This window comes from Rissa tridactyla, chromosome 4 (assembly GCF_028500815.1).
Source record: "Rissa tridactyla isolate bRisTri1 chromosome 4, bRisTri1.patW.cur.20221130, whole genome shotgun sequence".
Taxonomy (NCBI): domain Eukaryota; kingdom Metazoa; phylum Chordata; class Aves; order Charadriiformes; family Laridae; genus Rissa; species Rissa tridactyla.
The window spans coordinates 44,812,942-44,832,684 of record NC_071469.1 but is presented as its reverse complement, the minus strand read 5'-3'; the positions used below and the strand labels follow the sequence as shown (position 1 = coordinate 44,832,684).

The following is a 19,743-nucleotide window of genomic DNA, read 5'->3' as shown; positions in this document are numbered from 1 at the left end:
TAAGTAAAGGATCACTCAAATCTGTGGTTCTTCGCTGTTAGTTTTTCTGATGATGTTGCACTTACAATTGGAATTCCTGTGACCACCAAAGATGTGTGAAGCAGCAGTGAAAGACTAAGATGGTCCAAATCTGGATTAGCAAAACAACAGGTGTGCAGCCAATAACCACACCGGCCTGTAATCTCATTGGATTTCACAAGCTAAACAGGGTTGGACTTAGCGCTTTGAGTGAAAAAGAGAGAGTATTGGAAGAAGCATGTGGTGCTTGGTCTGAGTTGGTACTGAAATGGTTACCCCAGCATGGCAAGAGAGGAAATTGCCTTTAACTATTACGTTTTGCATGAGTTTAAAAAAATATAAAATAAAAAAAAATCTAGTGCCCATCCACATATTCCCACACGTTAATTAAAGATCTGAAGAAGCTTTGCAAGAGAAAAGGATGTTACCTGTGTCCTGGCAAAACTTTAATTTCTGATTGATTGTTTTGTTTCTTTCTGCCTAAATTTTCATTGCCATGTAAATGGGTGTGTTGTTTTTCTTGTCCTGTAATAAATTCTTGTTTTGTGTGTTTATGCAATATTAAAGAGCTGACTGCATTTCATTGATGGGTAAAGTGATTGTTGCATATATGATTTAAGTGTACTAGCATATTCTGTGTTAAAAATGCTATATGCATAAATAATTACGATATCTCAGTTGGGCATTCTTCATAATCTCTATGCTGTTGTACTCATCTGTAGGCATCTGGAGTGATGTAGATGTGTAGTATTCTGATCCCTTGGAGAGCAAGGGATGAGGGAAAGGATCTTCCCAATACTCATTACTTGCCAGTGGTTAAATTTGTCCCTCAGTTGCACGAATGTCACTGCAATGAGAAAGTGACATGGCAAACTCTCCCTCACGCTCCCTTCCCCCATGGCTGTGTAAGATGTGGATACAGTAGAAGGGGGATGAAAACCAAGAAGCGGTCAAGATCACACAAGATGTTACAGGAAGAATTTGAGGTTTAGAACATAGTTTGAGCCCATTATTTCGCTTAGGTGTTTGTTTTCCTGCACTGTAATTAGAATTGTCAGTTCATAGTTTCACAATAAAGAACAACCCCTCAAGACCTGATTCTTTTGTGTGGCCAGGAAGAAATGCAACAAAAAGCCGTAGAAGTGGAATAAAGCAGACATATTTCTAATATGTAAGGCATGCTCAGGACTGCCATAAAGGTTTCTGTTTAATTACAAGATTCAAAGAAAATGGAGGCTCAAATTCGTGCTGAAATTACAGTTGTAGCACATCATGAAAGGCAAAGAGGAAATCTATTAAAATTTTGACCTGCAAGTTTTTATTTGCAGCTGCCCGACCCTCACCTGGTGGTGTGTTTACACAGTTTGTGATGAACAAAGCCGGAGCTCTACAACAGAAGATTCCTGGAGCGAGCACACGCCAGCCTGTATCAGGGCCACAGAAGTTCAGTATCAAGCCTATGCCAATAATGGTGGTCGCTCCTGTGGTTCCCTCAAGGCCATCTCCAGCTCAATGCACAGTCTCTCCTGGGGTCACCGCAGCCACCACTACTTCTCCAGTTACTGTGGAAAGTACCAGTGTGGCAGCATCTACTGTGACCACTCCTAGCCAAACAAGAGCTAATGAACCTGTCTGCTCTCCTCCTGCAATTACAGTCACAGCTGCTCCAGCAACACCTGGAATCAACACCTGTACTACTCCCTCATCCAGCACTCCTACTACCACTGTGAATATAACAAAAGCAACAGGGATTGTTGCACCAGTAGCAACGACATCATTCCCTAAAACTGTAATAACACCACCAACTGTTACTTGTCCTGTTGTCACAACATCCACTTCTACAGTTGTGTTAACAACAACTGCAACAGCTACATCTGTGGTGACCACACCAACTTCCTCTGCTGGCTCTGTTCCAATTATAATATCAGGAGTTAATTCTAGTCCTTCGCTGAATTCAAAAAGAGGTAAGGCTTAGGGACTTTGGGAGATTATTGCAACTCTTTTTTTATTCTGCCTCCTTCATAGCTGGAATACAGTCTGCAACTGTAGAACCCAATTTAAATATAGATTCACTTCCCTCACCCTTCTTTCCAAAATAGGATAAGAAATGTAATCTCTTAAATTGCTTGTTTTATTCCAGCCTGAGCCGGTAGAGGAGGAAAAAAAAATGTAGCTATCTGGTCAGTGACTGCTATGAATTGAGCTGGAAGTCTCACATCAGTTCTTGGTCCATAGAAATGTATAGCACAGTTATGACTGCTAGAATTTCACTGTTGGCATAGAGCCCAAGAAGTAGGTATGAAATTACTTTCTTGTTAACATGGGTGTCTTCTGAGTCATGGTTAAGAAATGTCAATGGAACTGCATGAAAAAGACTGTTCTGGCCTGGCTGGTTCTATGTCCTGGGAATAAAAAGAAAAAAAATTACTTTCTAATAAATTGAAAGAGATCCAGTTTTTCCAGAATATTTGTGCTTGTTTTCATTGAGGGTAATGCCTGATTTGTAGGCTGTTCTTAAACTGATTTTTATTTAACTTTTAAAATGTTTCAGAAGATGCTACTCCACAAGCTACGACTCCCCCGAAGATGTCTCCTGGAACAGAGAAACGTGTAGGACCGCGATTGCTGCTGATTCCAGTGCATCAGACATCTCCAGCTTTGCGACCAGTAAACAACACACAGCTTGCTCAGAGGCAGAGGATGATCCTTCAGCCTCTCAGGAGTCCTGGTGGTGTGAACCTGTTCAGACATCCTAATGGGCAGATAATTCAGCTTGTCCCTCTGCATCAGTTTCGAGCGGCAGGTGCCCAGCCCAGTGTGCAGCCAGTGATGTTCCGCAATCCAGGTACAAAGTCCAGTGTTTCTTTCTTGAATGACCGATGTGTTACCCAGAAATGAACAATGTAATTGTAATCTCTGTAATGCTCCTTTCCCCTGCTGGATGTAATTGAGTAGTCTAATTTGGTTCTGCGTGAGTAGATGAAGAACATAGTGTAATTATTCAGATGTAATGTAACTTAAGTACCATGTGTCTAAAATACAGAAAGTGCAGTTAATAGCTAAGTCACCCAAATTTGGGACTTCTGTGCAGCAAGTGAAAGGGCCTTTGTGTGTATGGCAATGGAGCCATGTCCATTGTACTGTCATAACTTAAAAGAAATTCTTTTGATCTGGTGATTCAAAAATAATTCTTGTTGGGGATTCCCTTAAAAAGAACGAGCCGTTATCCTGTATCTCATTGGATGTGCTGCTCTATTTTTGTTTGGTTTGCAGGTTTGTTAGTGCTTTTACAGTAGATACTTGGATCAAATGTTATGCTACAGTACAAAATTGCTGTTTTTTTCCTCCTTAGAGTGTGAGAAGAAAAAATTTTATTTTCAGCTGTTTCTCTAGTGCATAGTTGAAGATAGGGTTGGAAGAGTTAGATATTGCAGGTATCGACAGAAAACAGGGTGCTTGTTGAGCATACAGTTCTACATATTTGTAAATAAAACATGTTTGTAAACAAAATATACTTTAAATGCATGTTTACTTTCCAGTAGGATTTTTCTTCTGTCTTCCCTTTATATAGAAGCGCCTTGAGGAGAGGGAGGCAGAGTGGTGTTGAAAAGAGAGAGGCGAGAGCAAGCACAGTAGATGACAAAACTCGGGGGAGGAGAGAAAATAATCCTGTGCCTTAGTTGAGGTTTGAGCATGAAGTCTGGTAAAGAATCAGTCAAAAAGTTCATTGAATTCCTTTCTGGTTTGGGACTTTGCTGTACAAGAGAAACTATTTGCCAGTGGTGGTGGTTTTGCTCCTTGTTTTACGGAGTTCTGAAATGCTGCAGAAGAGTTAATTAAGTTCAAAAAGATTGTGGTATAATCATTTAATCTTGTTACAGTTTTTCTCTGTGGAAGTCTTTTTCGGGGGGCGAGGGGAGGGGAAGGGATGTTTAAATTAAATACTCTTACTTTCCTGTTTTCCAATAAATGGGAAAGTAAGATGCAGAGGGCTTTATTTAAAGGCAATGCCTTTTTTGATTAAAAAGCTTAATGCTAGAACGTATTAAATCTGTTAGAGTAGCCACCTCATGTATTTTATTGGGGTGTATATGTCTTTATGCAGTACCAGCACTTTCACTGAGAACTTGTGGTCAAATACCTGATAACATTGTGATCACTGAGAACGCTGGCTACTTTTAGTACAGCATCAAATACTAAAACTAAAAGAAAAAAACCCTACTTTGAGGACGTATTAGTTGATGTTTTGTTTTCCTCCCAGGATCTGTTGTAGGAATCCGGTTGCCTGCACCTTCTAAGCCTGCTGAGTCACCTGTGTCTCCCACTTCCTCTGTGTCTTCCACTTCTCCTGCCACAAATTCAGCTGTACAAGCTGCGGTACCCAAGTTATCCCCCACATCTAACCTAGCCACTCAAGCATCTTCTCTTCTTCCTTCAGTAACAAGTTTTGTGTCACAGGCAGGCACTCTGACTCTGAGGATCTCTCCTCCTGCTGCTAGCAGCGTGACAAATCAAACAGCCTCCGAGTCTAAAATAACCTGCAGCACAGGTGGTCTGCCAGCTACCACTGCAAATCTCATACCTTTACAATCCGGTAGTTTTGCTTTACTTCAGCTCCCAGGACAGAAGACTGTGCCAAACTCCATTCTTCACCATTTTGCATCTCTTCAGATGAAGAAGGATTATAGGAAAATATGCAAGAAAGAGGACTCAGATGCTGCTCAGCAGAAGGAGAATGGGAAGGCTTCACGCTCAGATGACGTTGAAGTTACAGAGTCCGAGGTCACAGTGTCAGATAGGAAACAAGAAGAAAATGAGTTGTCAGTTAACCAGGCAAATCTTGAAGAGCCAACATCTGGCACAGTCACGCCTGATCGAAATTCCACTACATTAGAGATGGTGGAGAAGGACTCAAAGGTGCTAGAGAGTTCTTGTGATGATAGCTCTTCTTCTCAGCATGATGTTTCTGCAGATGTCATATCGTCTGACCATTCGTACATCAGTGAGAAGCCAAATGATGAGGAAGAAAAAGGGGCTTCTGAGGAGAAAGAGGATTCTGTCAGTTCAGAAACTGTAGTGGAGGCTGTTTCAGCTAACTGTGAAACTGTTTGTGGGTCATCAGATCCGTCTGTAGTTGCTCCTCTGGATAATGCACATCCAGAGAGTCTGGAGAATCGGGAGACTGCACAGTTGAAGAATCATGGGAAGGGACAAATACCTGCTGAACAGGAAGAGAAAGCAGTAAAAGAGGAGGAAGGGGAGGCACAGACACAGATGGAGGACATCAAGGCAAGTTCTGGGCAGTCACAGAGTCAACAAGAGCAAGACACACAGCTGGAGAACACGAAGGAACAGAGAGGGACTGAACCGTCTCAGAGCAAACAAGAATGCCAGGGTGACGCCATGCAGCCAGGTACGGAAAGGAGTGAGGACAAGAGCTCTACAGAAGCAGAAAGCATAAGAGAGAAAAAAGGAAGTAACTCTGAAATCAGTTCTGCAAAAGAGCAGGATAATGCTGCAGGAGAAACGCATACAGTCCATGCTGAGGAAGGCAAAGCAAACATAACTAGGCAGGATGGCAGTAACAACAAAGAACAAGATACTTTTGATTCTCAGGAAGAAATGAAAACAGGTCACGATATTGTAACACATGTCAACAGTTCTTGGAGCAAAATATCTAGCATTGTACCCGCTTTAGAAAATAAAAGCGATGCAGATAACAAAGCTGATACGTCTGAGAAAAGTGACTTCCTGACACCAGAACAGAGGGCACAGGAAGCCAGGCATCACAAAAAGGGTTACCTGCCCACTATTGATATAACTGCTGATGACATGGAAGAGGAAGAAGAGGAAGATGATGATGAGGATGAAGAGGATGAAAAAACTGATGATTCTGCTGATGAGATGCTGGATGGTGCTTCTGACTTCCCAAGTGAAGAGGAAGTAGATGTTGAAAAAGTGGTAAGCATTTAACTATTTACGAAGGGATTTATTTTTTTTTTAAATTGACCAACTAACACGTCACAACCCATGGATTTGAAAGACATGGTATGATATTTGTGTTCTGGGCTTCAGTTTCTTTAGAAAGTCTAGATCAGGTTTCCAAGTGGAAATGTCTTCCGTTTCTTCTTAGTTGCATGCTTTTTTGTAGGTAGCATTGTAGTGGCCTTTTACAAATTGTCCGTTTTTCAGGTAACAAGACTTATATTGAGTGAGCTGTAATAGAACCATTGCATGCTGTCTTCCTCCAGTATCTGTTCAAGCAATTGGTTCCTTGTAATATGACTTATGATCCTAAAATATAGTAGCTAATCTAGTATTTCTGTTATTTTAAGCTGTTCCCTTCTACTTAATTTTTGTAGCTCTTAGTTAGCGTTTATTTCTGGAAGGAATGTTTGAATCTCTCCTTAAATTCCTCTTGAAATTTAGTAATACATCTAAGTAGTGTGTGAAAGCTGTCATTCCATATTTGATAAAAACCAAATTGCTTTGGAAGTCACAGAATAAGGGTAAAACATTTTGGTTAGTGTAGTTAAAATATATTCAGATTTTAATGCTCATAGAATTTCCATCAAATTTTGCCCAAAAATTAAAAGAAAACAATCCCACATTTAACTTCTTGATGTACTTTTTATATATCATTATGTGACTTGAGAAACAGTGCATTGTTACTTAAAATCTATGAAGTTGTGGTTTTGTGAGTCGTTCAAATGGACGTAAGAAATAAGGTAGCCATTTCTTGGGGTGAGATAAAAGTGGAAAAAGAAAGATTAAACTGGGAGAAAAATTGAAGAACAAAAAAATTAACAATAGGAGAGATTAGGTTTGTGTGTTCAGGAATTAGAAAGTATATAGTTCTTTTAGCCCTCTTGTGTTAATGTAGCCCTCTCGCACTTAAAAACCAAATTAGACTTCTTTTTCTGGACCATATCCAGAGCAACTCAATTAAAGCAACTCTGGCTTTTAGAGAATCTGTTTAACTTCCAGAAAAATTGACTAATCAGTTAGTATTCCAGCTTGCTATTCTCAGGCAAGATGATAGCATCTCAGCTGCATGAAGGTGAGGAAACCAAGAGCAGATGTGACTTTTAGAAGTTCTTCCAAGCTGAAAACTGAGCGGTTGCTGTCTTGTCTTGAGTCAGACGGTGACAGTTTAACTTCTGTATCCTTCAAAAACTTCAGCAGAGTTATCATCAAGTTTTGAGAACTAGACTTAATTCATGCCTGATCCCTGGTTAAACTTTCCAGACAAGGTAGTCTTAGGAATCTGTTGGTAAGCCAACAGTTGCCTAGGTCACAGAGTAGCCTGTTATCAGGGTTGATGTTTTAAAGATGTATTTTGTCCTGCAAAAGGATGATGAAATGAAAAAATAAATTATCAGAGATTATAAGAAATGTTTGTTTTTAGAAGAAACTTACTATGCAGGTTTTGGCTAATACAGTTTGGTAAGCCATATAAGGATGTATGTCTTCACCATAAGTTCACACAGACATGAGTCTAGCTTTGGTTCTAGAGCAGTAAAGCTGAGGAATAGAGATCTCTGGAATGAGATGTCTGGAATTTGGGCAAGCTCTTGGCCTGTTAGTCTGCTGCCTGCAAGTTAAGTTAGCATGTCAATGCCTAATAGAGAAATCAGTTTTAAATCTTGAGTATCTGAGTCTCTGTTTTTCATAGGGATGTTCTCTTTTATCAGCGTAGTGCTTACAAGACAGGCTGCACCGCACAGGTTTGTCATATTGGATGAAGTCAGATAATATAAACAGACTACTAGAGGATGTTTATCTGTTTCATTAAGCTAGTGGAAACATAGAAGCAAAGTGTACACGCATGTCCACTAATATTTTTGTTCAGTGGAAATACTAATGACAGCTCTTTCACTACTAGTTTGGAATATGGACCAGTTTTAGTTACTCAGGAAATAGCCATTAAAAACCCCAGAAAACTCTAGTCAGGATGATTGCTACTTACCTGTAGGAGCTCTTACTGTTTCTTTTTTAGTACATTTTCCCACACTGATTCTCATTGCAGTGATGACTTCATTGTTCTTAATTTTGCATATCGATGCTCTTCAGATGGCCTTCTTAGCTTAGGAGGGTTGATCGTCTTGTGTTTGGCGATATGAATAAAACCTTCTGAGAATATCTATATAAGCAAACTAATCATTATCGGGACCTCTTGTCTGAATAAATTCTAATGCGATGGTCTGGGACATGATGTTAAACTCTTGATCTCCAAGGCACGATGATTGTACACAAAATTCCTGTTGAGAATGGCTGCTTGGCCTGGGCTAAGTCACAGACTGTGTCTGTGAATTGTTCATTAAGTGCTTGTTGGCTTAAGCCAAAAGCATGCCAGGGCTGGTTCTAGTATTTTAATGCTACAGATAGAGTCCTGTGGTCCCATTTAACTTACTAGTCTTAATGTAGCTCTGTGTCTGACAAGTTATTTTATTTTAAATGTTGTTAAAATGTGTTTCTCAATCACTCTTTTTCTGAGCTGACATTAAAATGATAAGGAACTACTATGAATTATTATAGCATTGTAAGTTTAATAAAAAGTGTAAGTGACATATTTTGTGGATGAATGAAGTTCTAACAATCTCTCGCATGTTCTGAGTTTTTGGTACAGGCCATGTGTGAAACCTGCAGATGTTATAGCATAGAAGGCAGACTCAGAAATGAGGCATTTGCTTGGGTTATGTCATCTACCCTCCTTTCTCAGCACTGTCACTGAGGATCTTTTGCCATCAGGCAATTTGCTCTTCAGGAACCAGCAATATGGGTGTAGGCTGCCAGGAACAGACAGATAGAAGTAAGAAGAGAGCACTTAGAAACAGGCATTGACATGCAGAGAGATAAAAGTGCTGATATTTCTGTAGCAACTTTGGAACTTTGCTTGTAGTGCAGGATGGCTCCTCTTGTGTCTCCATTCCTTAAGGTATTTTACTCTTATAAGCTCAAAGGCATTTAGAAGTTTCGTAACTACAGGACCTGTGGAAAGACTGATGCTAGAAAGGTAGGGCTTCCACAAGCATTTAAAAGGTTTTGCACCTTGACAAGAAGTCATGCTAGGCTATGAATAGGATTCAGCCTATGACAGGTTGGCACTGCTTACATAGGAATAGGTGTTCTTACGATATTTTTCCTGTTGTTAGGAAGTCAGAGGTAGAGAGAAAGATTTACCATCCTGAAGCATTTTTCCCTTTGTTGTTAGATATAAGAATGAAAAAAGTAACGTTTTTTGTCTTACGTATGTCCACATTCAGGATTTTTAAACTTCAACATGTGAAATTCTTGGTGGGCAGTGGAGACTTTATACTTCTATATTTTTCCCTGTCTTTCCTGAAAAAGATGCAGCATCTTGGGTTTGGAATACTGTTTCTCTAGTATGATAGCATGTAGAAAGTTCTACCATGAGAACAGCTCTAGCTGGATAATTACTATCAAGCCCTTGGTTAGCCTAGTGTAAACGTTCAAAAGCTTTACCATGGTAGTGTTTCTACAGTAAGCTAATGTCCCGCGTTTGTTTTTTCCCCTCACTCTGTGTGTTGTAGCATCTTTTGAACTGCCCTTCATGTCTCCCTTCCTTACAGTGTAATGATGTCCAAATGCAGTTTAGGCAGGGTGGTCCTGCCCTCTGAAGAAAACGAGTATGCATCTCTTGCAGGTAGAATCACAGCAATGATACTGTATAAAATGGAAAAGCTAGAGAAAATATCAGGAGGCTTCCATCATCAAGAAGGTTTTAGGGATGACCCAGGAGAGCGGGCAAGAATGAGAAGTGATCTTTGTATAATGAAATACAACTATGTTACCATAAAATTTGACCTGTGCCTCTCGCACATGTAATATTTTCAACATAATGTGGCAGGTATCTAGTCAGCAATTCTGTAATATAAATAGTATCTTTGTTTGAATAAGTTTTGTTCAGCCAGTTGGTTTTTTTCCTCTGGCTTTATGATGCTTTTCCTTCTCTCATCAGGCCCTGGGGAGGATTAAAAAAAGGCTGTAGAAGCACCTATGCTACATGTTTATATCACCTGTTGTAGCTCAACAGAAGGTCTGCGTTCGGGGAGATGGTGTAATTTTGGTATTTTCCAGCTTCTTTTCTTTTGCTTTCCCTTCCCTCCACTCTTACCAGCTAGTAGACTTTAATTTCAGATTCAAGCTTGTGTTCTTCTTGGCTGAGGAATTCTTTGAATTTCATCACTCTGGGTCCTCTAATACATCCTGTAGTTCACTCTGTGAACCTGGCATAGCAATTAAGGACTTCTAGAGAATTTGGAAATCTTCAGTTGTGTTTTTGATTTTCCTGCCTTTCTGTGACTTTGTGCAAATGGGTTGGTCTCTGCTTTTCAATGGGGAAGCTACAGAATTGACATAACCGCAAATTTGATGAATCTGTTGTCTTAAGAACAAAATGACTTGATAAAAAAAATGTATCCAAAAAGTTGTTCCTGTTCATTAAAACTGGATCTTGACAAAGTCTGTAACGAGTGAAGCAAGCGTGAGGAGGAGTTGTTGAAAACATGCTGGCTGTTTGCATAAGTGATGTTCTTCAAGTGAGATTTTATATAGTAGAACTTAAAGATTTCTTAAGTTTTTGTAAGCCTTTAGAGCCACTCAACAGACAGGAAACAAAGCTGCGTACCATTCACAAGCAGTGTTTGAAACTTGTTGAAATACCTATGCTGAAATGCAATGTAGTCTTAACTTGGTCACAATTTCAGTAGCCCCTGCATATGTGTTCAGATCTAGACTGCAAGCAGTATTTGGTTAGACCTCAGCAAAGCCCCAGGGATGTGGTGTCTCCTGACTTTCAGTGTCTTGCTGTCTTGGGGAGCTGTGGTGACACGTAGCCTCCTGACCAGTCTGTCAAGTTCAACGTGGTACACAGCTTCCTTGGTAAAAACTGATTATTTTCTCTGCGCTTTACCTGGTCCCAGTGCTAGCAACTCTTGCTTTGTGGGAGCATATTTACAGGATGGAACAAATAAGGGTTTTATGGGCTTTCACGCACAGAGAGAAACAGTACTTCCTTAAGTTCCTGCCAGTGCCAGTAGCATACTTTCAAAGTAAGATTGAGAGTTGGTTTTCCCTCCATGCTGCTTTTTATACTCATAGCAAGAACTGTCATGGCATAATAAAGATTCATAGCTACTCTGAAGGAAAGCTGCAAGAAACCCCAGAAGGTAGTAGTAGTAGAATAATTTATTTATGTCCTTTCCAAGTGCAGAAATCACCAGAGATCTGAGCTGCTTTCCTGGGCAGAGAAGAGTGGTGTCTTTAAAGTCAGCGCATGTTTAAAATATCTTTGAAAGAATGAGTGAGATTGTTCTCGAAGGCTAGTAATTTCTCATCTAAGGTCACTCTCCTTACTCTTCTCTTTCTTTTTGAAAAGACATTGCTTTTTATAAGCATAGACATAGTAGGTAACATGGGAGTGTGCATAGCAACTTGTAGAAGTAAGGATGCTTTTCTGTTCAGATCTAGCAGCTATAGCTGATAACCTGAGCATCACTTTTCTTTGTTTCAGCGGTAATATCTTGATACTTCATAGCACAGGAAGAGGTGTCAGCTTCTCTGCAAGTGAGTAGTTTAGAAGTTTATGCCTCTTTCTACACAGAATCTATACTGCCAGCACTTTGTAGGACCCCTCATGACGTGAATGGAAAGTGATGGAAGACTTGAGAGTATTTGAGAGTGGTTTTACAGGGGAGGATGCTGCATGGTTTCATTCTTCTTAAAAGACTGGAAGTATTCTCCAGGCAGTAGTGCATACGTGTGTGTGTATGTATATCTAGGCACTAAAATATATGTACGATATACACACACTTTTTAAAATATATATATATGCACCCTTTTTCGTGTATATATATGCCCATGTACTCACTATATACTTCACTAAAGGCTACATTGCTACAAAGTATACATTTTTATACTTTCCAAAGGTTAGGTCCCCTGCGTAGCCTTTAGTAAAGGAGGGCAAACTTGCTTGATTTTTCATACTGATTCTGTTCTCAATTTTCTGTAGCCTCGATCATACAGCCATGGGAAACAGCAGCATGATTCCCTAGCACCATGATTAGAGTGGTTACTCTGTGGTGTCACTCAGGTGGCAATTCTGATGGTGATCTCTGAATTTTAGGTAGCCCTGCTGCGAGCTGTGGGTTTCGGGGTTGTGTTTTTCTTCTTTTTTGGGTTTAAAAAAAGTTATGTTTATTCAGTATGAAGAAGACAAGTACTGTATCAAACGTTAGGTTATTAGAGATCCTGCTTCTCTGTCAAAAAGGAAATAATCAGCTAAGATTTACTGTCAGGTTATAAATAAAGTCCCTCTGAACTAACATAGCTGCAGATTTCACAGGTGTAAATTTCATGACTGGTGATTGGAAATGTGCATCCTTAACCACTTGTTAGTTATGCTTGAGTGGTAATTTGGGCTGCTTATGTTTGTTTTTTGTTATAGTGTTGTATATAGCCTAATCTGTGGTCAGCTGAGTAAATGCAACACTTTTCTAATCAGTTTCTTAAAACATCAGTGCGAGTTGCAGATAACTGTAAATAGTCAGTGCCATGAAAAGCATTTATTAGAGGCCACTTACTGATGCAGTATTGCACATTGCCCTTCTTTTTCTGTTCTGCAGTTAGTGTTTTTTGTGATTAACTGTTTGCATCAATTTCAGGTAAGTATTCAGTTCAGAGGAGGAGATTGCAGCTCCTCAAAAAGAAAGAAAAGGAGGACAAAGAGAATGAAGGAATGACAGAAGAAGAGAATAGGTGGAGGACAAAATTGGGTTAGTTCGGGGAACGGGGTGAAATAGAGTAGAGAATGGAAGTATAATTACATTTTTTTTACTTGAGGAGGAGAAAGAGTTCTGCATTCTGTAAGCAAACCAAATATTATAATATAAAAAATTCAATAAAAACTCTAATACAAAAATTTGCTTGATTAAGGCTTGTTTTGTTGGGGGGTAATCACCTGGTACTACAAATGGCCACAATATTGATATTTGACTCTTGCAGTTGCTGCAGCGCTGCAGCTGTCTTCACAGATGGTAGCAAGTTTTCTTGGTCAGGCAAGCATGGAGAAAAAGTACTCTTCAGAATATCATAAATATTTAAAATAATTATTGGGCAGTCCTTTGGAAAGAGCCAAAATCATACTCTTCTTCATGTAAGCAGTTTACGACCCAAAGAAGCCTGGTTCTGCGATGTTCTGACTCTTGCTGTCTTAGGTGTGAGAGACCATTACCAAGGTGATAACTATCTCAAATCGTCTCAAAAAAAATGTTAGTTAGCAAGAGTCTACAGTAGTAGGTTGTAAAGGCAGTTTAATCTTATTTGAAAACGGAGGCAGGAAAGCTCTGCCCTGTGAAAGCTTTTTATCTCACCCATAGTAAAAGCATAAATGACAGAGGTGGGTTTTGCCCTTACCAGAATTCATTTTGAGGAGTTGGTAGTGGGAGGAATTCGAGGTGACAGTTAAAATAACCACCTGCTTAGCACTGTTTATTGGCCAGTGTAGCTGGAGATGTTGATTCTGAAATGGTTCTTAATGTTACTATGTAATCTCTTTTGAGACTGAAGTGAAACTGTTTTGGCCTGAGCTCTATTGCTAAGTAGATACTCATTTTAAAAAACAAAACACAAACTGTTCCAGGATGCGTGTGAATACAGTGAGGATGACGAGCAGGTGGACATTGAGACCGTGGAGGAGCTTTCAGAGAAGATTAACATTGCCCGTCTGAAGGCCACAGCTGCTAATATCCGACCTTCCAAACAGAAGTAAGCATCCTTGGAGAGCGCTACAGTTTTGTATTTTATTGATGAGCTGGCATTGAATGAACCCATTAAACAACAGGTTTAATGTAATGGTAAGATAAAGCGAGGCTTGTGTCAGGTCTTCCTGAGCACTGGTGCTTCCCAGTGTCTGTGAGGACGGTGCTGTCAGAATTAAGAGTAGATTTGAGGTGTCTTAGCCTTTGTTTTTTTTAATTCCCTGTAATTAATTTGTTCCTGGCGATGTGTATCTTGTAATGTGAAATTACTAGTGAATCGCCTCCCATCCTGCAAACTGAATATGAGCAGGGTCGGCTTGGTTTTAAATGTGATTTTACAAGCTTTGTTTATTCTTGCTGGTGGACTTGTTATTTTTAGGCAAGGAGCAGTCATTGATTTAATCCCTGATCCTGTAAATGAAAGCTTTGTCTTTGGGACCATTGCCCCAGTGAAAAAAGTATTTTCTTATTTACATATAGTCTGCCATGGTTGGATAGCTTGGCTTTTTTGTTGTTCTGTTTTTGTTTGTTTTTTGTTTGTTTTTGTTATTGTTGCTGCCCTTGCATTTATAATGACAAAATGCAATGTAGAAACATGGCTTATTTGAGATACGTAAAGATGGTCATGGCTATTTCTCAGTTGCACCAAATAAGAAAATGGGGAATGTTGCATCCTTAGTTCTTTTTGTTTGAAGAATTTTTTGGTAGAAACTTTGAAAAATCTGTTTGGTGATGTTATATACCTCCCAGATAGTTCCTTTTTTTTTTTTTTTTCCCCTTCAAAGATACAGCTCAACTTTTATCCTTAGATGGTGACTTTGCTATAAATTGTGAAGCTCTTTCAGTGAGAGAGAAAAACAGATGTCATGTTTCGTGAAAAAATAATTATTTCAAATGTGTATTGTTCTTTGTTTTCTTGAAGCTCCTGAGATGTGAGGAAGCTGTTATTATATATTAGGATAGTAATAAATGTGAGGATTTTGGATGCTTGTTCTTGGTGGGGGAGGGATTGCTCTGCCATCTGTATTGAATCTGTGTTTTTTCAAAAAAGAACCAAAGCATCATTAAAAACAATACTTTCTGCAGCCAAAAGTCATGGGCTGAATTTATTCTCATTGGCATATCATGAAATAGTTTGTCTTTTGTACTATGGGATACTTTTACAGCTTTCAGAAGAGCTGCGCTTTTTCCAGGATGATAGCATTGGAGATAAGAGTTCACTTTCTAGAGAAAGCTCTACAGTGTCCTGCTTTCATGTAGTTATGCAAGAAAGAGTTAATTTCAAGGGATAAAAATGAGCAGTTCTAGGCTGTTGGAATGTAGTTAATGAGGATCGAGTGCATGAGATGAGTAGTGTTGGGAAAAACTTTTTACCTTTCTTCCAGATACCATGCTCGTAATTCTTCGGATGAAAAATTTTCAGAAAAACCTACGAAGGTATATGTTTGCTCTCCTCTTTCCTTTTGGTATCACAACGCCATTTTAAAGATAAGCTTTCATCTCAAGTGCAACTCTTAACGCGATTTATCTACCTTCCATATATTTATGATCAAATGCAAGAAACCAAATGTGTAAATGGGGGGAACGGGCCCAGTCCAAATCTCATTAAAGAAAAAGGACTGTTACTGGCATGAGTGGGTTTCAGGTTCAGCTTTATGTGTGGGAGGAATATCTGCCTTTTATTTATTAGTATTTTTGCTTAGGTTTTGTGTTCTTGGCATAAATAATTTTTACAGCACACGTAAAATAACAAATGAGAAATGTTTTCATGTGTTGAAGAAGACAGTACGTAGGTTTATATAGGCACAGCACTGAAGAGGATTTCTGAAAACAATATTTTAAATAATATGTACTTAGGCGAGTTAAAGATAACACAGAATCCTTTCAAAACAAAAATTGCAGTCTTCTGAAGTTTATGCTGTACTTTAGGGTGGCTTCGAAGCCAGTTTCACTAACTGTCCGTGATAACTATCTGCGATGTATTTGATATCAGGTCTAGAGCTACCTGGTGGGATGGGGGTTTGAGGTGGGCTGTGAGCCTGGTGTATGTCTTGTACATTAGTGCAGGCTGGTATGTATGCTTTTGCCTGAGATAGAGATGGGTCCCAGGATGCTCTGCCTGCCTCGTCTTCTCCATATATTCTTCTCTCTGCCCTTGAAGTTACGGCACGAGGCCTGTTCTTGAAAGCAACCTAATGCCTAACACAAGAGCAGATGCAGTTGCAGCCTTAAGGTGCTCAGGCTGCCTATGAGAGCAAAATGGATGTCAAGAGCCAGGTTTCAGGAGACAGTCTTCAGATTCCTCCTCAGGTCAGCAGGCTCAGAAATAGTATCACTGGACCTGAGGAGGAGTCTTTCCACTGATTCACTGGGACTTGGAGGCAGGCCTAAAATGATGTAAAAAATGCATTAGTGCTACTTTTTAAGTAGTATTTCATCGTGAAATAAATAGCATAATGGTACAAAACCTGTAAGAGTAATGATGAAATAAAAAAATCTTCAAATCTGTAGAGATTAGTAATTATGCTTATTGCCTGTCAACCTTTTTGCAAAGCAAATTCAAAATCAGCCTGTCTTTGACGCTTTCTTGGTTAGATGTCTGAGGTGATAAGTTTCAATGCCGTCTTTCACATTCTTACCTACGATGTCTCTTGGCCCCAATCCAAATGTACCCATGAAACAAAATGGAAATCGAACTAGTTTTAACTCCAGAGAAAAATTGGAGTGTCCTATATTTGATGTGATTGTTTCATCCATTAGTAGACTCTTTTGAGCAAACAACGGAAAATTTCTCAAACATGTGTGATTTTGCTGTAATCCTGTGGTTTACCTAAGTAGCCTCATACTGGAAAAAAAGAAAGCTTATGAATAGAAGGGACTACTCATGATCTCTTCCTTCAGGGTGGATGTGATTATGTTGGTCATTTCTTTTTGGTCAGCATTTCATGCTTATTGCGTGTGCTTCTGACACTGAACTTTCATGAAGACATAATAGCAAAATAACATGACATGAAATCTTCAGGTGTCTGTAGAAACCTTGTAAATCGGGCATGCCTTTGAACATTGTTTGCCACTACATTACCTTTTTTATTTAAACTGGTTAATATGGTTACTTCTCCAGCAGAAACCTCAATTCTGGAAGAGAAAGCTGAAGACTGAGGCAGAAGCCTTTGCTCATTACCGCCAGACGCACACAGCAAATGAACGCCGGCGACGTAATGAAATGAGAGATCTCTTTGAAAAGTTGAAGAGAACTCTGGGGTTACACAACCTTCCCAAGGTCTCCAAATGCTACATTCTCAAGCAAGTAAGTATTGTGAAGCTTAAGTGAGGAGGAGAATCATTTAATCCGGACAGAGTAACTAAGCTAGCGTGAACTCTTTGAGTGAGTCCCAGTGATAGTGTGAATAGAGAATTTCTGTCGCCTTTACGCGACTCTCTAGAATAAAACAATATCTGAAAGAAATTGTATTCCTGAAAACTTAATCTTGATGACGCAGATGCACGTTTTCAGATTAGCCCTCCCCTTGTTGTATTCTTTGTGAATTTAACCGTGGAAGGTTATGTCGTAATTCCTTAGTGGTTTGCTGTGTACATCAGGCAATTTTGAAAGACATTGAAGACTTACTTTTTAAATGCAGGAGAAAATAGCATTTAAGTATTACACTGATATTAAAAATGTAACTGTAAAGATGTAAATGACAAGAAACAAAACATAAATTGTAGATACATAATTATGCTTATCAGCTGTACCTTGAAATGGTGGGAGAAAAGCTGTTTTTTTTTTTTTTCTTTAAAATAGCTGAACTTTGGAGGAAGGATGAACAAGATGTTTATCATTTTTCAGCTTGCATTTAGAGAAAGCTGGCATTTCATGGAAATTCACATGCTTTCTCTGAGTCCTAGTTTCTCAAGATGATGAAAATGTCTAAATAAATTTTGTAAAGGTTTCTGGGAAGGAAAAATAAATACTGTATTATTTTGTGTATTGTTGATTTATAAATCAGTTCCCTATCACTCTTCTAGGCCCATGAAGAAATCCAAGGATTGACTGATCAGGCAGATAAACTTATTGGACAGAAGAACTTACTGACACGCAAACAGGATGTTCTGATTCGTAAAGTATCCACACTTTCAGGTGAGATAGTTTTTTTTGGATACAAACTAGCTGGAATAATGAAAGAAAAGGCTTTTAAGTGTGGGAGTGAGTGGAGTATTCCTCTGTGGATCTGTGTGAGTCATGAGTTCGCATGAAATGTAGACTCTTGACGCCAAACAAAGACCTGCTAAGCTCTGACTCAGCAATACACTCATCATGCTGATAAGAACTGCTTGTATTTTTCTTTATGCCTAAAGGAAGTGTAGAGTGCACCGTGCTGCAAGCCACAGACTTGGGTTCCTGTGCATTTGGATATGCTTTAGTGAGGGGAGGGGGGAAAACCATTTCATTCTTGTCATTGGTCACTTCCTGAAACGGCTTTTCTGCTCAGTGCTTCGCAAGTATACACAGCTGTCTTTGGTCAGTACCAAAACCTCTGATTCCTTTGGTCAGCTTTGCAAATAACTATCCTTGTAATGCTTTTCTGAGAACTAGTGCTAGTAGTGTCCAGAAGAAGGCAGCTCTGTCCATAGAACAAAATCGCTGTATATTCTGAGCTGCTACTCATCTAGGCATTTCAAGACAAGGCCATGTCGTATTTATTGTGTCTTTCTGTCTCATTTGGAGGTGTAGGAAAGCTGTGACACGTGTTCAGCCAGTGCCAAAATGTGTGTGAACAAACAAAACATTTAAATTATTATTGTAATTTTCTTACTATCTGAGAATAAAAACAGGATGCAACCTGTAAAGTAGAAATTGATACTTAAATCTCGTGTATTTATGTGAATCATTTAATGCATATTTGAGATACTTGGTTAAAAAAAAAAAAAAGATAGGAAAAGTGCTTTAGTGATTTCTCATCTTAATCCAGAAATATTTGATAAGCCTTTTGGGCAAATAACTTTGGGCAAATAATAAAATAGTTTTCTGATCTCTTGCATCCCTAGTGAAGTACCTCAAAACTGACGAGGAAAAAATCCTCTTGCAGGAGACTTAGTTAAGTATAGACTTGATTCAAGATAGACCGTGATGTTAGAACATAAATACTAAGCAAGAAACAAGCCAATACAGTTATTTCAACTTTGATCCTATTAAATTGTGTGCATCCACAGAAAACAAATTATTTATAAAATCTTTGGGTTTGTTGAAGGTTACAGTTTTCATGTCAATAGTAAACTGTATGTGAGTTTACCTCTAAATGTTATTTGAGTAACAGGGTCCATTAATCCAAGAAATTTCACACCAGGTAACATTTTGTCTGGTAGCCATACATTTATTATTAGGAGAGATGTGAGTTTTTTTCACAGATGTGGGTATTTTCAAAAGATAGTGCTTGTCCAAGCTGATTTCTGCTCATTGAAGTTGCAGGTAAATTCTAAAATGTATGAATGTTTTTGAAGGAAAAAAATATCTTGGAATAAATAGGTAATTACTTCCCTCTGCTGTTAAGTTTGCTATTTACTTGGGGGTGGTGGTTATCTATTGTATAGTAGTTGAATGGTGTCAACAATAGATTTTTAGTTCTGTCTTCAGCTCTTTAGTTTTGGAAAGAGAGTTTGAAGATAGGTTGACTCTCTGATAATTTTTCTGTAGGGAAGACAGAAGAGGTTGTCTTGAAGAAGCTAGAATATATTTATGCCAAACAAAAAGCAGTAGAAGCACAAAAAAAGAAGAAACAAACTGAGCCAGAGGAATCTGTTGTAACCTCAACTGCAAGCACACAGCAAGAAGGATCTTCTGCTCCCTCCAGAGAGGTGGCCCAAATTCCTATGACAAATAGAAGAGGCAAGCCATTGATACTTGCCAGAAAAGGAGGCCGTGCCACAGGTGAGCTAAGAGCGATGC

General features: G+C 39.0%; 1 protein-coding gene across 14 annotated transcripts in view; it reads left to right on the top strand.

Moving 5' to 3' along the window:
* The window catches only part of MGA (MAX dimerization protein MGA), a 64,638-nt gene that overhangs the window by 37,848 nt on the left and 7,047 nt on the right, over positions 1-19,743 (top strand). For 7 of the 14 annotated variants that reach the window (XM_054197573.1, XM_054197572.1, XM_054197582.1 and 4 more), the window contains 8 exons: positions 1,347-1,982; positions 2,570-2,863; positions 4,280-5,979; positions 13,682-13,806; positions 15,185-15,236; positions 16,921-17,106; positions 17,826-17,937; positions 19,492-19,725. In XM_054197573.1, the coding sequence (XP_054053548.1) occupies positions 1,347-1,982; positions 2,570-2,863; positions 4,280-5,979; positions 13,682-13,806; positions 15,185-15,236; positions 16,921-17,106; positions 17,826-17,937; positions 19,492-19,725 (3,339 nt within the window). Of the gene's footprint in view, positions 1-1,346; positions 1,983-2,569; positions 2,864-4,279; positions 5,980-10,000; positions 11,526-11,554; positions 11,608-13,681; positions 13,807-15,184; positions 15,237-16,920; positions 17,107-17,825; positions 17,938-19,491; positions 19,726-19,743 lie in introns of those variants that run through there. The other 7 variants (XM_054197578.1, XM_054197577.1, XM_054197581.1 and 4 more) reach the window with 7 other exon arrangements.